The sequence below is a fragment of the Brachyistius frenatus genome, unplaced genomic scaffold (assembly GCF_029030835.1).
Source record: "Brachyistius frenatus isolate BFR_SWC_R1_liver_20210118 unplaced genomic scaffold, ASM2903083v1 Contig_87, whole genome shotgun sequence".
Classification (NCBI taxonomy): domain Eukaryota; kingdom Metazoa; phylum Chordata; class Actinopteri; family Embiotocidae; genus Brachyistius; species Brachyistius frenatus.
Window position 1 is genome coordinate 234,090 of NW_027210686.1, and position 16,063 is coordinate 250,152.

Sequence of the window (16,063 nt, forward strand, 5' to 3'; positions counted from 1 at the left end):
CTGTCTAGTTGATTTAAAGCAGCAGGTGTGTGTTGGTCTGGCGGTGTTCAGACGCTCCTGCTCCTCAGCTTCCTCCAACGGGTTCAAAACATCAACACCAAAGGTCTCCGTCTGCTCCTGCAGATCATCGGCTTCACTAATTAAATCCACATTTGAGCTTTTGCACTTTAAACCTGATCCCTTAAACAAAAATGGTCATAAGTCTCTACGTACGTGGATTTCTTTCTTTTATGTCTTCATAGTTGTTGTAATTGCTAATGGCAGCTAATCTCTGAAATGACTGAATAACACTGTTTTAGCTTGAAAATCCCCCCCCCCCCCTCCGAGAAGTTGTTTGTGAGTGAGTTATGTGTCGGGTGTCTGTAGGTGTGATGTCATCACAGACCTTTTCTGTTTACTCCTGGTGTTAATAAGCATTTCTGTCTCCACCCTGCGATCCATCAAAAGAAAATTCATTGGTCTTAATAATCACTTTAACGGTGCTTTAAAGATTAATATTCATGTTTTAAAGGACCAAACCTGCCCAGTTGGAGGTTTTACTGCCTTTTCTATTCTAATTGTTTAGGTTTTTATGTGTTCTTTTTGTTTGACAGAAAACATGGCCGATTCAATGGCTACTGACGGGTTTTACAGTCATGACTTTCCTTTTTAACGTACCTACAGCTTATCTAATTGTCAGCGCTGATCTTTGATCAGCTACAATTCAATAAGTGTCACATGATGAGTCGGCTCTTTCTGTCCGTCACTCGGCCCGCCTTCCTCTTTTCTCCTTCACATTCACACCGAGTCAGTGTCACATGCAACTCACTTCAGATCTGACTTTCAAATGTCATGGTGAGATAGGGATCATCTGCTGTCACTCAGAGTGAGAGGGAGAGAGAGAGAGGGAGAGAGAGAGAGGGAGGGAGTGTGAGAGAGAGAGAGAGAGAGAGAGAGAGAGAGGGAGTGAGAGAGTGAGAGAGAGAGAGTGAGGGAGTGAAAGCTGCAGCTCAGTGAAGGTATCTTTGTCTGTTGTTGCAGTTATGTCATGTCATCAGGCCAGACAACAGGCTGTTGTTGTGCTCTCGCTCTCTCTCACACACACACACACACACACACACACACACACACACACACACACACACACACACACACACACACACACACACACACACACCATGAAGTCATTGCAGATGAGGCCTTTATCTGAACAAACATGGTTTTGAGTATTAGACAGAATATTGTCCCTCAGAAGCAGATGTGTGATGTTTCACCCTCCTTCAGGAGACGCCTTCATGATGTCACGTTACCTTCACTTAACATCAGGATGAGCACGACCTTCCCTCCTTCATCAGTGCTTTGACAGGACATCTGATGGGCTTAAAAATTCTTTAGAAAAACTGAGAACTGTCAAATTTTAATCCGTACTTCAGGGGAAGAAAACCATCTTTTACTTGTACAGCTTATTTTAGTGTATGTAACAAAATCTCGACTCACCGTCTGCTCCTTCTGGAGCTTTTGGCCACATCTCTGTCTTCCTCAGTGAATGACGCTCGCTCACAGTCCTATAATGGTCCTACGCCAAAGACCATCTTTGGACCGAGACCAGCGGCTGTAATGGGACCAGAGGGACACCGGAGCAGCTCCGGCTGCTGATGAAGACCGAGATACATCCGATCTATGAAAAGCCACTTAGTGTTCAGTCAAACTTAGATTTATTTTATTTACACATTCTGAGATTAAACTGCAGAAAAAGTCTGAATGTCAGAACAATTCTTCAGCGATGTCTTAATGTCCCAATTCTCTTTCAAACACAAGCCGTGGTCGCTCTGCTGCACGGACTTTATTTTTTAAATCCCATGAAGGGTTCAGTGTGCTGAGACAAAATAACGCGTGTGTTTGGTTCAGCCATGTTTGAAAGCCAACATGGAGGCTGTTCAAGCCTGCAGCACGTCCTAACACCACTAACTGGGATAACGGCGCCCTCTTGTGGACAGACGCTCCCTAAAAGCATCTGCAGGGTCTCACACGTTCACCTGCCGAGTGATAGGAGTAATATCCTGATGGAGCAGCTTACACCCCGCCTACTTTAAACACCTCCACACACACCCGACCAATCACCGTGGGAACCTTTCTTTGTTCTGCCTCCAGGTTTCAAACTGTTCCAGGATCTGACAGGTTTTATTCCTCCACACCAAACTGAATTGTAAAGCCTTAAAACTTTGAGCCTGGTGAGTTGTCTGTCCTGACATCCGTGTCAGCACGGTAACTGTCAATCAAATGTTTTTTTTATTAATTTCTCTGAGAATTCTGAAAAAAAAAAAAACTTTTTAAAGAAGTGTTGAGATGAGACGTGTCACCTTAGAGGGTTCAAACTATGCAGCAGCACGACTCGCTGTTTTTACTGATGATCCTCTTAATGCCAGTGTCTTATACAACTTTGTCTGTAACCACATCAGGAAGCAAATGATCTGCCAAATATTCTGATGTTTTAGTGCCTCCGTTTCCGAGCTCCGCCTCTACTGTAGCAGCCACGTTAACAGGTTTGATACCGTTTCAGTGCCACGCGAACAGTCGGTGGCCTCAAGTCCTTCACATAAAACCTTTCTCACCCCAGTTGATCTATTTCCAAATAGACACGTTTTCCATGTACAGTCTAACTTATGCTGTCTTAACCTCCTCCTCAATAAATCCAGCTGTTTTTTAACCTGTCGCTGTCTGTGCCGTTGATGAGAGGACGAGGCTGTTTCATGTATTATGATCTTTCGGGCTGTAACATCAATCAGGATATCAGAAAATTCACCAGCAACTGTTTTGATTGGAAAATTGTCCAAATATACCCAGAAACAGAAATTCATGCATTTCAACAAGTGCAATTTGAAATAAATTTTTGTTGTTAAATGTTAGTTCAACAATTATTTTTTTTTGCATGATTTATATTTATGATATTGTTACAGAGTTGTAAACATCAAAGGTTCATGTTAACTTATTAGGGCCCAAGCACCGATGGTGTGAAAGCCCTATTGAATTATTCTTGTTCCTTATTTTTCTCCGCAAAGAACTCCCTTTTTGGCGGTTTTATCATATGAAAAAACTCATGGAAGTTGGTAAACACGTCTCTCCCGGCAAAACGTTTTTTATTCTTGTGGATGAAAAGAGATGCCCCGGCGGCCACATTTACCTAAATTCACCAAATCCGGTGGACACGTGTATCACACCGAGACACAAAAAAGTTACATTGCACCACGCCCACTCGCAAAACACATCAGATGTATCGTCTCACCACGCCAGATGTATATGACACGTTTCGTGAGGTTTCAAGCATCCTTTGACCTTAAACATCAACTTCCTGTGTCACGGCGAGACATCCAACTTTGCCGCATCGTCACGTGACATCCATTGACAAAGTCCAACGAATGTCTCAATATATCATCAACCACATGTTTAGGTTATTGTGACCCGACTTTACGTTCATGGGATCAACCAGCTCTGCGTAGAATGTGAAAGTATGAAAAGTGTCATTTCCGGTGGCCACCAGGGGGCGCTATGACTATGAGTGAATATTACCCCACAGGGGTCTTCAGGGCGGGGCTGTTATCATACCTGTGATGTTTGGAGAAGGTCGGTCCATGTACATAAGATTTAAAGCAACTCCTAGTTTCATGGCGAGATGCTCAAAATGGCCGCCTCTTACGGGCACACACATCGATGAAAACAAATTATTTTGATAACTTTTAATCCCAAACATGTTTTCTATCCAGAGAAACTAAATTCAAGTCGATCCGACAAAATCCCTCAGAGGAGTTCGACAAACTACAACGTGTCAGAGTCGCCCAAAATGGAGACTAAATTCAAAATGGTGGACTTCCTGTCGAGTTGACGTAACGGTGCAATGTAACTTTTTTGTGCGTCTAGGTGTGATACACGTGTCCACCGGATTTGGTGAATTTAGGTAAATGTGGCCGCCGGGGCATCTCTGTAGGGGGCGCTCTCAAGCCGTTTGGCCACGCCCACTCGCGACTCCACTAGAATACGACATTTTTCACCGGGAGACAAATGTGTTTCCACTTTCATGAGTTTTTGAATACGACGAAGATTCCAAAAAGGAAAATCACTTTTCGTAAGAATAAGAATAAGAACGACGATGAACGAGAACATTTTTATGAAAAACAACAACAGGGCTTCAAACCAACGGTGCTCTGACCTAATAAATCACAGCATCACAGGCATAGTGGTGCAGGACTTATGACTGGTGTCTCTCAGAGGACAGAGAGGAGGGAGTGAGGAGGAGGGAGAGAGGAGGAGGAGGGGAGGAGGAGGGAGAGAGGAGGAGGACAGAGAGGAGGACAGAGAGGAGGGAGAGAGGGAGTGAGAGGAGGGAGAGAGGAGGAGGACAGAGAGGAGGGAGAGAGGAGGAGGAGGACAGAGAGGAGGGAGAGAGGGAGTGAGAGGAGGGAGAGAGGAGGAGGACAGAGAGGAGGGAGAGAGGAGGAGGAGGACAGAGAGGACAGAGAGGAGGGAGAGAGGGAGTGAGAGGAGGGAGAGAGGAGGAGGACAGAGAGGAGGGAGAGAGGGAGTGAGAGGAGGGAGAGAGGAGGAGGACAGAGAGGAGGGAGAGAGGGAGAGAGGGAGTGAGAGGAGGGAGAGAGGGAGAGAGGGAGTGAATGTTGTGACGGACAGGTCCAGAGTCTGTTGATGTGGTCAGGTTGTCAGTTAGAGAGAGTCAGAGATAAAGAAGTGGTCGGAGACATGAGGTGGAGTTACAGTGAGGTTAGATGTGGAGCAGTTTCTGGTGAAATATAGTTCCCCCCACCCCCACCCCCCACCCAGTGGGTGTCGCTGAAGGAGAAGACAGAGGAGAGAGCAGCAGGGTAATTGTCTATTGTAACACTTGTTATTGTAATACTAAAAACAAAATTAGCAAACATGTCACCAAACATATGAAACATCTGTCAAGTTCCATTAAAACCGCACAGAAACATCAAAGTGGGGCTAAACTGAAGGAGACAATGACACGACAGAGAGAACATTGACGTGGAGGATTAAACCACCCCTTCCTCGGTGTCCATGAGTGTGGTCCGGCTGGAGGACACGTCGGCCAGCATGTGTTTGGGGATCTCGGAGCCGCGGACGCGCAGGGCGTGTTGTCCGGTGTGATCAGGTAACTATGGTTACATGAGGTGGTTTGTAGCCCTTCCACTGACACCAGCGTCACTGAACGCAAACCATCGGCCGTCAACACAAAGAATCATTTTGGAAATTTTTATTTAAAAAAAGAAAAACATAATGAAAGTGGTTCAGCATTTAACACAGAAACCTCCCTGGCTTCAATTAAAAAACAGAAAAGCTTTTAAAAGATGTCCATCAAATCATCACGATAAACAGTTTAAATAAAAGTGATACAGAGATGAAGGAACGGTTTGTGAACTAAAGTTCAAGTGGAGGACCGGTGGAGACGATCTGGAGGAGGAGGAACTCTGGGAGGAACGACGTCCTTCACGCCGACGTCCTTCACGATGACGTCCTTCACGCCGAAGTCCTTCACGATGACGTCCTTCATGCCGAAGTCCTTCACGATGATGTCCTTCACGCCGAAGTCCTTCACGATGATGTCCTTCACACCGACGTCCTTCACGATGACGTCCTTCATGCCGAAGTCCTTCACGATGATGTCCTTCACGCCGACGTCCTTCACGATGATGTCCTTCACGCCGACGTCCTTCACGATGACGTCCTTCATGCCGAAGTCCTTCACAATGACGTGTCCAAACCGGATACGAGAGCATCTTTTGTCGTGTTGTATTTATCGTTGAAGCGATATTCTCTGATCGTTGGCTTTCAGCTGAGCTGGTGTGAAGCTGCTGTTACGGAGCATCAGCAGATCACATGATAACAGATACATGTTTCAGGACGATGGATGTAAAGTGGAGCTGCATGCAAAATGAATCCCAGAGAACAGGCTCCATTCAGAACAGTGCCGTCACCACCGTGTAGGAATGAAACAGGAACAACATGGACGTGTCCCGTAGGACAGCGACTCATGTACAGACTGCAGGACTACGTTTGCTGGTCCAGCAGAGCAGCAGAAGATATCAGATGACCGTCGACCGAACGTGTTTCACTCCACTCCAGACGTGACGTCTCCACATCCTGTTCAGGACGGACTCAGTGGGCTTCAATAAAAACAGTCAGGATGGACATCAGCAGCGAGGGACAACAGTCACGTGACTGTTGACGACCAGGTTTCTTCCCTGAGACAGAGGTCAGTGTTTTACCAACCGCTGCCTGGACCTCCTGATAGAAACCAAGTGTTTGATGTGTTATTTCCTTCATGTAAGAAGTACAGTGAGTCTGCTGCACCCGGAGACGAAGGACGACGCTTCTTCATCAGAGTGCAGCGAAGGAGGAACAAAAGATGAAGTCATTAACGGACAGTTGAGCCGAAGCGTCTGAAATATATATGAATAAATATGAGCCGTTCTTTGAACACATCCAACCTGAACCTGAGGTTCCACAAACAGGTTCTCAACAGAGTCTTTCTCAACTTTGATGTACAATGTTTTCATGTTTTATAGAATTAAACTACTTTGCAGTTTTATTTTATGGGAGCTGTCGTTTCACTGCTCACACATGAATTGTTTAGCTTCAGGTTTTGATTGCGTATAGAAAATGTTGCCGTGGATGTCAGTTTATCTGAACATGGACGTCATCGCTTCGTTGTTTAAGGACGTGATGCTGAATGAAGTTACTCGAACAGAAACGTCTTTGTCTCGAACACACTGAAACTCTTAATACTTAAAACTGCTGGAAGAGAAAGCGGTGAAGTTATGAGATAGCGAGCTGTTCTGTGTTCTGTGTTTTCTTTGGTCTCAGAGACGGAGAACTTCAAGCTTGACAGGAAGTGAGATTGAGACATCTGTTCGGACCGAGCTGCAGCTGCTGTTAGAGACACCGCAGCGTCCGGACTTCTGGATCCGCTTCGTTGATGTTCTTGTTCTTTGTCATGAGGTGATGTCGTGCTGCGGTCGGGCTCATATAAGAGGTGCTGTCCTCATCCCCGGCCCGTCCGGCCGGACCGGCCTCCAGGACCATGTCCACATCCAAGAATTCCGCCTGGTCATTGTCCTCCTCTTTTTCTGCACTCCTGCCTTTCTCCCGGTCTCTGCTCTGTCTCTGGCACATTCCGGACTTGGCCGGGCCGACCAGCGCCAGGCAGACGGCGCTGAGCCCCATGCCCGCCGCACAGGAGTAGAAAGCAGCGCCGTAGTTCTGAGTGTAGTCCACCAACACACCTGGGAAGAAGGAAGAGACAGCTGATCAGCAGAGTTTCAGAGATGACTAACGTCAGACGTACGTACAGTAAAGGCAGCAGAGGTCCGGTACCTCCGAGCGGCGGGCCGGACAGTCCGGCGAAGCTCTGGATGAAAACATACACTCCCAAACAGGAGGGCATCTTCTGGATCCCCACCACGTCCTCCTCGGCCAGCATGGCGATGTGCGTGGAGCCCACGGTGCCCAAGAAGTAGCCGTAGAGGGCGCAGCACACCACCAAACCCCAGAACCCCCACACAACCGTGAAGGCCACCAGAACCAGGCACATCAGAACCACACACACCAGCAGAACTAAAGTCTTCCTGCAGCGGACTCTGTTCAGCACCACCCCGATGGACAGGCGGCCGAAGATTTCGGCGACGGCCATCACAGACAGCATGTAGGAGGCCATGGCGGGCTCCACCCCCCGACTCTTGCTCAGTTCGATGACGTAGAGCTGCGGGGCGAAGAAGCCCAACGTGGCAAACAGGCCGAACAGGGAGTACCAGATGAAGGCACCGTCCTTCAGCACAGAGAAGTCCAGGAGTTTGGGGCCGGAGGAGGATCGTAGAGGACACGCCCCTTCCTCCACCTCCACCTCCATCGGAGCCTTGTTGTCCGATCCTGCAGACCTCAGATCTGTGTTTGAGGTCGACAGCGAGGTGACGCCGGAGTCCTCCGAGCCTCCGCAGACCGCTGAGCTGATCGAGGTTCTGGTCTGTTCGTTCTCCAGCTCGTAGACGTTCTGCATCTGCTTCAGTGCGACGGACTCTTTGTCCGAGTCTTCGTCCGCCTCCGCAGACTGCGGCTCGATGATGATCGGACGAAGGAGAAGCCCGCAGGCGATCGCAGACGCCTGAAAGCTGCCCAGAACCAGCAGACAGCGGCGCCAGCCGATGTGTTCCTTCAGACTGGTGAAGGCTGCGTTGGAGACACAACAGGTTCGAATTACTATCTTTTTTAAATTCTAACTTACCGGTTTTTCAGGACTTTTCAACAACATCTTTTATTTTTGACTTGACTGGTCAATAAGTCGACTATTAAACCACCAGCTGGCCCCGTGGATTATGAAGCCTTTATATATTTTGGGATATTCATTGCTGTGAATAACAGTCTGGAAACTCGTATCAGCGTTTGCAGCCGCTCTGAAGGGCGGACCAATCAGAGGCCGGTGTCGGTGATGAACCGCATTTGTCCCGCCCTTCTTTCACTGTGATTGGACGGCTGGTGATAGTGACGAGCGCAGCGTTAACATGTTCAAACTCTCGCTGACCAAAAAAAAATAGCAGAAATTTCAGCGGTCAGCACGTCGTCAAGCTGCCGGCGTTCATTCGAACAATTTAAAAAACATTCTGTACTCAGGGAAAAAGCACGTGGCAGCGGTGGTTCAAATGAACCTGAGGTCTCCGCCCAGTAGGATGGAGCCACTGCGAAGGATTCCCTACGGAGCGAACGCAGACCCGGACTCATGCAGTCAGACTGGGCCGGTCACACCCGGATGGAGCTCTGCTGCTCTGGTGGGCTAAACTACTGAAGCTATTGAGTGTCGTTAAGACATTTTGTGTAAAACCAAATATTATATTATATATATATATATATATATATAATGTATTAATATTATAATTATTCTCTGAAATAGTCCCCTTTCATAAATGGCAGCAATAAGTACTAGTTAAGGATCATATGTTCCACTCTCCGACTGAACACTCACTTGGAGCAAATGCAAATACAGCGAAGGATTCTCCGGAAGAAGCGACGGCGGTGACGAGGGCTCGTCGCCTGGAGAAGTACTGGGCGAGGAGGGTGACGGTGGGGAGGAAGGTGAGGCAGTAGCCCATGCCTGGAAAAAAAGGGGAGAAGTAATAAAAGAGCACCCGACAGCCACCGGCCCGCATGTCAGGACGCTGCACGGCTAGTGGAGGTCGGCAAAGATTCAAGGTTTCAGCTCACTCATTTGTCAAAGGTGGCAGGCTGCTGGACAGGATTCAGGTTTGCTACAGCGGCTGCTGGAAGACAAAAGGCATGTAACGAAAAAGAAAAAAGAGAGAGAGGAGACGGAGTTGTTAAGATAGCTGTGGTCCGTTTCACAGGCAGACACGGTAATCAGGGCGGGACAGCTAGCAGTGCTTTCTGTCCAAGAAAAACAACAAGTTAGTGGGCTCTGAAACCAAAACTCAGTCCACCAATTTGTTCATCATCCAATTTCTTATTGTCATTCAGTCAATTTCCTCCTCATCCTCTTCCTGTTCTGTCAATCCTGATTGAAAAAAGGGAATTTAGTTTGTTTGTGGGGAATATTTTTGCAGCTCCAGTTTTTCTGTCCTGTCAGTCCTCCGTAGAGAGTTAAGAATGAGAATAAGAGTGGATCTCACTGCAGGGGGTCTACAAGAGGCCGTTCACCTCTCGTTGGACAGATGTGGAACAACACACTGTGGCAGGTTTGCTTGTTGACACTGCTAGGTATCCCTTCAGTTCAATCATTGCAGGCTGTTAAACAAGAGATGCACATCTGCAGGAACAAAGCAGCCACTCTGTAAATGGCACATTAAACGACACACAGATGTATGTCAGTAGGCAGAGAGACGGTGAGCTGGAGGGCGTGGCTCTGTGAGGTGAGCTGGAGGGCGTGGCTCTGTGAGGCAGTCTTACCTGAGACGATGCCGACGGTGATGTACATCTCATTGATGGAGCTGGTGAAGGCGGAGCTGATGGTTCCCAGGCTGATGAGGAAGCCTCCCGCCATGGCCACTTGACGATAGCCGAAGCGGTTGCTCAGCAACGTGGACAGAGGGGCTGGGGGGGGGGACATTCAAGTAAAAACATTCCTTACGACTTTGTTCTAAAATCAATGTTTACTGAGCATGACTAAATTTAAACAGCCTGCACCCAACCAGAACCAGCAGCGAAGTCATCAACCATCAACCATCAGTGATGTCATCAACCATCAGTGATGTCATCGTTGGTTTGTGAACATTATGAATCCTCCAGTTCAGATTCTGTCCGTCACCATCTTTGCTAGTTCGGAGCGGTTTGGAGCAGGAAGTGACCATATTTGGACGAGCTAGGGGAGGAGCCAGAGGTGAATCTGACCGATCTGATTGGAAACCTGACGATACTACGTCCCGCCCACCGATAGCTGTAACCTGACTGCACCACAGGCCTGTCAATCAAACAGACGCGCCCCCAAAAACAGGTCTTCTTGAATCTTCTTTTCTAATGAATGAGGGATTATTTTCAGATGGACCTCCAGAAAACTAAGAAGAAGGAGTGACTTTAGCTAACAACACCGAGATAACTGATGGACACATTTTATTCACTTTGGATTTGATGACAGAAGTTGAATGGGAGTCTATGGAGCCGGAGGCTTTTTGGAGCCGACCTCTAGTGGCACTCGCTGGTATTGCAGCTGAAGACACTTTTATATATGGCAGCATGGTTTTTGCATTGAGATTACACTTTCATACATATTTACACCCAGTAACTGGCAGATTTAATTGTTGTTTAAATAACTGAACCAACTGACAAAACCAGATTAATAACTATTGTAATATAATAAATGTTAAGAGTGAAGAGAAAAACAGGCAGAATGCAAAATGATCAATGTATCAGAACTTGATGAATAACTATATATATATATATATATATTATACCAATATATTACCATGATAATTCTAATATTTAACAATAATGTAAATCTTGAGGATTTTGAATAACATTTCACAAAACAAAAAAATTATAAAACTGTAATGTCTTTTGATAAAATTTGAAAATAATGTCAATAAGGGCAGCATAATGAGATATTTCCCATTCATACACCTAATTACTTATGCCATTTAACAGACAAAGATGAGGCCAAACTCACTGTAATATGTGAATAAAGACAAATATGTTTGGTTCATAAATAAACACAAACATCTCCTCGTATCCTTTGTCTTATATTTGCAGTTATACAACATTTATAGTTTGTGAAATAGTTTGTTTCTAGGTAGGTAGGTAGGTAGGTATATACTTTATTAATCCTCGAGGGGAAATTTTTACAAATCTACCGGCATAAAGTCTCTTAAAAGGTCCTTCAAATGGAGATACCACAAGAGTACAAGAAAGGTGGAACACCTGAGAAAGTGACTGACCAGTGAAGGAGAAAATGAAGGCACAGATGGATATGACCCATGACACGCGGCTGTTGCTCTCCCCGAACTCCTGCATCAGGTCCTGGAGGAAGACGCCGAGGCTCTTCAGGACCCCGTAGGTGCAGACCTCCACCATGAAGAAGGCTGCGGCCACGGCCCAGCCCCAGCCGCCATCAGGCACCTCTGGGTAAACATTTGGACCCCACCAACACCAGGCAGCGGGTCCCCTCATGGCTACAGCAGGACACCTGGAGGGACACGCAGAGAGGACAGAGCTCAGTTTGTGGTCAAACCCACTGTGTGCCACTAGGAGGCAGCGCACTCCACCCAAACACATGCTGTGTTCCAAAAGACAAACTTCCTTTACCACACTAGCAAATACATGTCGAGTGGTGTTGTTTCAAACCACACTCTGCTGCTCTGCACTGACAGGAAATGACCTCATCATGTGAACACATCAGCCTCCAAAATATCTGCAGCTTTAATTATTTTACCCAGAAATCAGTGTGTTTTTGTGTCCTCTGTTTAACACTCAATAAACACGCTGATTCTTCTGTCCAGCAGCAGCGGAGAAGAAACACGTTGTGTTCAGGAACAGCTGCAGCTTCATCACACGCTTTTAATTTGAAAATCCTTTATGTCAGTGGCCCCGCCCCCTTCCTCTACGGAGTCAAGATGGCGACCGTTTAGGGTGGAAAGTGTCGAGAGTTTCACACTTCTTGTTTGTAGCGTTTTGTCTGGAGCACTAGTACAACATCTGGAGCACAAATACAACATCTGAAGCACTAGTACAACATCTGGAGCACAAGTACAACATCTGAAGCACTAGTACAACATCTGGAGCACAAGTACAACATCTGGAACACTAGTACAACATCTGGAGCACAAGTACAACATCTGGAGCACAAATACAACATCTGAAGCACTAGTACAACATCTGGAGCACAAGTACAACATCTGGAACACTAGTACAACATCTGGAGCACAAGTACAACATCTGGAACACAAGTACAACATCTGGAACACTAGTACAACATCTGGAGCACAAGTACAACATCTGGAACACAAGTACAACATCTGGAACACTAGTACAACATCTGGAACACTAGTACAACATCTGGAGCACAAGTACAACATCTGGAACACAGTTAGAACATCTGGAACAGCAACAGACTGAAGGTACAGCAGAGCAATGAGCCTGAGCTACTCCATTAGTGTGACATTTTCTGATCACTTTAAACCGTCATTGAATTTGTTGATTATATAATATTAATAATAATAAGTGTATTATTATTAATATTAATATTATATAACATATTGGTTAATGGTCCTCTGAAGGTGTTCTTTCTGCTAAAGGAGAGTTTTAATCTGTCAGGTCTTTTCTTTTAAGATCTTGACAGCATCTTCAAAGACCTAATAATTGAATTTAGTAATTTTCTGCTATTTACTTCTTTGAGCTGCTCTGATTGTTGATTATTAATGAACTGATTACAATATTTCGTTACTTGTGTGTTGGCTATTTTACTTTTGACCAGGATTGTAACGTGTCCAAATCGAATGGTTTTCTATGAGACGTCCTTCTTTCTGTGCTCAGCCTGCACTGTTATCAGTGAGCAGAAGAACAGAAGGCATGCTGGACCCAGAGACATGATGGGAGCAGCAGGGTCAATCATTCATGTTTACTGTGGCAGTTCAAGGAAGTCTGCAGAAACAACTTCATCATGACATCAGCACTAATATCAGCTGACATTAAAATAATGTTTCAGTTTGGTTTGTAGATTAAAGTTTCTACAATGAGCCTTGATTTAAATAATTATTTACAAACTAATATGTATATTAGATACAGACTCACTTTCAGAGCAGTTCCTGGTACTAGTTAAATACTTTTACTCAAGTTACTTTTTCACAGCAGGACTTTGCCTTCAGTAAAGAACCATACATAGTTGTTCCATCGCAGCACACTGGAGTCTCTGACCAGTTTTCTATTTGATACATGATCTGCAGTCCGTTTCTGATGAGTCTCCTTTACCTTCGTGTTGTATCCGCAGTGCAGAGGAGCGATGACGTCATACATTCATGCTTCGTAAAGCAGTCGCTGCTGTCAGCTGTTTCATATCAACAGAGATCAACGCCGGCTGCATTTGTCTTTTAAGCGATCTATGTGCTCGTGTCTGACTCGGTGACGTAACAACCGGTTTGTCAGTAATGTGATATGAATGAGTTGTGGCTCGTTCGTCACCAGACAGCTCAGTTTTCCTCCAGACTGCTTTTCTAACAGTCCGGGGGAGCAGCAGCATCCCGGCGGCAGCATCCAGCTGACGGCTCACTTACCGGCAGAGAGGCCGAGGGACGAGACGCAGCGGCGGCTTTTCTATCTCGTCGTCATATCCACGGTCCCTTTACAGGAGCTATGATGTAGAGGGCTGTTTGCCAGAAACGGTAGAAACCGTAGAAACGGTAGAAACGGTAGGTGATGATATCACCGGCTTCTCCCTGTAAAACAAGCAGCTGATTATTAAACCAAGTCGGCTTCACGTTGCTCCGTCGCACACGATCGCATCTTCTGTGTCCACTGAAATGTTTCCTGTCTGTCTTGGCAGCTCGTTACCGGCTCGAGCCGGTATAGAGACGCGGGTGCGCATGTCTGTCTGTCTGTCTCATGAACGCGCAGGAGTTTCCTCGTGAGTGTCTGAACTCATAATCGCTGTCCCGCGTGCGTGTTTGCTGAAGCTGCAACCTGCTCCGTACGAAGCTGGGGGGGGGGTTACAGGTATTTGTTTACAACATATTCAGCACGTGCCCCACAAACAATATTAGGTATCAGGATGCAGTGTAAAGTGGGGACACTTTGGCACGTGATGTCGAATCTTTTCCGCGTTGTGTTGTTGTCTTTCTGTGTCTCAGGCTGTTGGACATCATGTCCCTGGAGCTCCGAGCACGTGCATCCCGCTGCAGCGCCACAGAGCACGTGAACAGGGCGCACGTCACTCTAATGATCTATTAAATTAGAACATAATCATCATCCCATTACTCCTATTTGGCTGTTGGACAAGCTTTTGGAGAGCGAACATCTCCGTCTTCACTGGGGCAGCTTTATTCAACTGTTCAATTCAATTTGATTGATATAGCGTCAAATCACAACACAGGTTATTTCATGGCACTGAACACATTCAAGTTTATCATAACATAAAGTTGTTTGAAAATGCTGCATTAATGTTGTGAACCTCTCAGCCTTGATGTGACTCTGAAAGAGGAAGGTTCTCTCATGAATAAAGTTTTTAACTATTTTATATGTTCTTATATAACCTTTACTTTCTTCATCTGAAAGTCATTACAACACTTTTCGACATAAAATATACTATATATTTCTTTAAGTATAATTTTAATCATGCACATTTGACTACTGCTGATAAACATTATGATTATTTTAGTCAGTATTAAGAGATGCATTATTTCTAAATGGTTGACGTACCTGTTACCTGACTGATCCTCCGACTCCTGCTGAACGATCAGAAGTGCTCTGACCTGAAACACTTCCCAGAGTGTGTCCAGGTCTCCGCCAGCCAAAGTCCAGCCCTAAAGTCTGGCAGGACACCCACAACCAACCCTACATGCATTTATATTTGCAGCATGCTGAAGAAAATATATTGCTGTCCGCATTATATTTTCTTTTAGCATAATAATGTTAATGTTTGTATTAAGGTATTTGTGTAAATAATGTTTATTGATAACATATTGGAATTCCACCTGAGTATCCAATCTTACACTAAAATACACATTTGTGGTGAGGACAGCATTATTACTGTTTCTGTTGGATTATGTTTAGGTGCTGGCAGCACTTGTTTAACGTTACGGAAACATCATATATAAAAAGTTTGAACATAATTTGTAGGAGACTGGTTTGGAAAATGATGGAAAAAAAGGATTTGTCTCTTCCTCTTGTTTGCATTGTGGCTCCGGAAAGTCTCTTGTCAGCAGACTCCGAAAAGTTTCCTTTGTTTTCTGTCTTATTTGCAAGTGATTCTTTCCGCATTTAATTGACGACTCCCCGGTGTCCTTATGTGACCTACAACCAACTCTGTATTACCATACGAAAGCAGATACAAAAGGAATGGAGGTGATGGTCTACTGTTTGTCAACTGTATAAAAGTTGCCCTGAGGAAGAGGACTGTGTGGAAAGGGGAAGACGAGGACGGCGGAGGAGAGGACTGCTGGGGGAAACCAGGCTGGGTAATGCCTGGCTGGGGAGGACTGTTGGGGGGGGACTGTTGGAGGACTGTTGGAGGACTGTTGGGGAGTACTGTTGGGGAGGACTGTTGGAGGACTGTTGGGGGGGACTGTTGGAGGACTGTTGGAGGACTGTTGGGGAGTACTGTTGGGGAGGACTGTTGGAGGACTGTTGGGGAGGACTGTTGGGGAGGACTGTTGGGGGGACTGTTGGGGAGGACTGTTGGGGAGGACTGTTGGGGGGACTGTTGGGGAGGACTGTTGGGGGGACTGTTGGAGGACTGCTGGAGGACTGTTGGGGAGGACTGCTGGAGGACTGTTGGGGAGGACTGTTGGGGGGGACTGTTGGAGGACTGCTGGTAGACTGTTGGGGAGGACTGCTGGAGGACTGTTGGGGAGGACTGTTGGGGAGGACT

General features: G+C 46.1%; 1 protein-coding gene across 3 annotated transcripts; it reads right to left on the reverse strand.

Annotated features, from left to right (window-relative positions):
• Positions 1 to 5,227: 5,227 nt before the first annotated feature.
• Positions 5,228 to 14,131, reverse strand: slc16a6b (solute carrier family 16 member 6b). 3 transcript variants are annotated; one of them, XM_069709944.1, is made up of 6 exons: positions 13,752 to 14,131; positions 11,421 to 11,668; positions 9,940 to 10,083; positions 9,002 to 9,130; positions 7,363 to 8,211; positions 5,228 to 7,271 (listed from the first exon to the last, which is right to left on the reverse strand). In XM_069709944.1, the coding sequence occupies exons 2-6, from the start codon at positions 11,650 to 11,652 to the stop codon at positions 6,922 to 6,924; spliced, it is 1,704 nt and encodes a 567-aa protein (XP_069566045.1). In that variant the 5' UTR covers positions 11,653 to 11,668; positions 13,752 to 14,131; the 3' UTR covers positions 5,228 to 6,921. The 3 variants fall into 3 exon arrangements, with proteins under 3 accessions (XP_069566045.1, XP_069566046.1, XP_069566047.1); XM_069709945.1 differs by lacking the exons at positions 11,421 to 11,668; positions 13,752 to 14,131 and having other exon boundaries at positions 9,002 to 9,296; positions 9,940 to 10,031; XM_069709946.1 differs by lacking the exons at positions 11,421 to 11,668; positions 13,752 to 14,131 and having other exon boundaries at positions 9,002 to 9,293; positions 9,940 to 10,027.
• Between the last annotated feature and the right edge of the window lie 1,932 nt (positions 14,132 to 16,063).

Excerpts from the sequence above, each read along its gene's own strand:
- slc16a6b (XM_069709944.1), bottom strand. The coding sequence starts at position 11,652 with ATGAGGGGACCCGCTGCCTGGTGTTGGTGGGGTCCAAATGTTTACCCA. Across the intron at positions 9,131-9,939 it reads CACCGTCGGCATCGTCTCAG|GCATGGGCTACTGCCTCACC; the intron begins GTAAGACTGCCT and ends CTTTTTTTCCAG. Across the intron at positions 7,272-7,362 it reads GTCCGGCCCGCCGCTCGGAG|GTGTGTTGGTGGACTACACT; the intron begins GTACCGGACCTC and ends CCTTCTTCCCAG.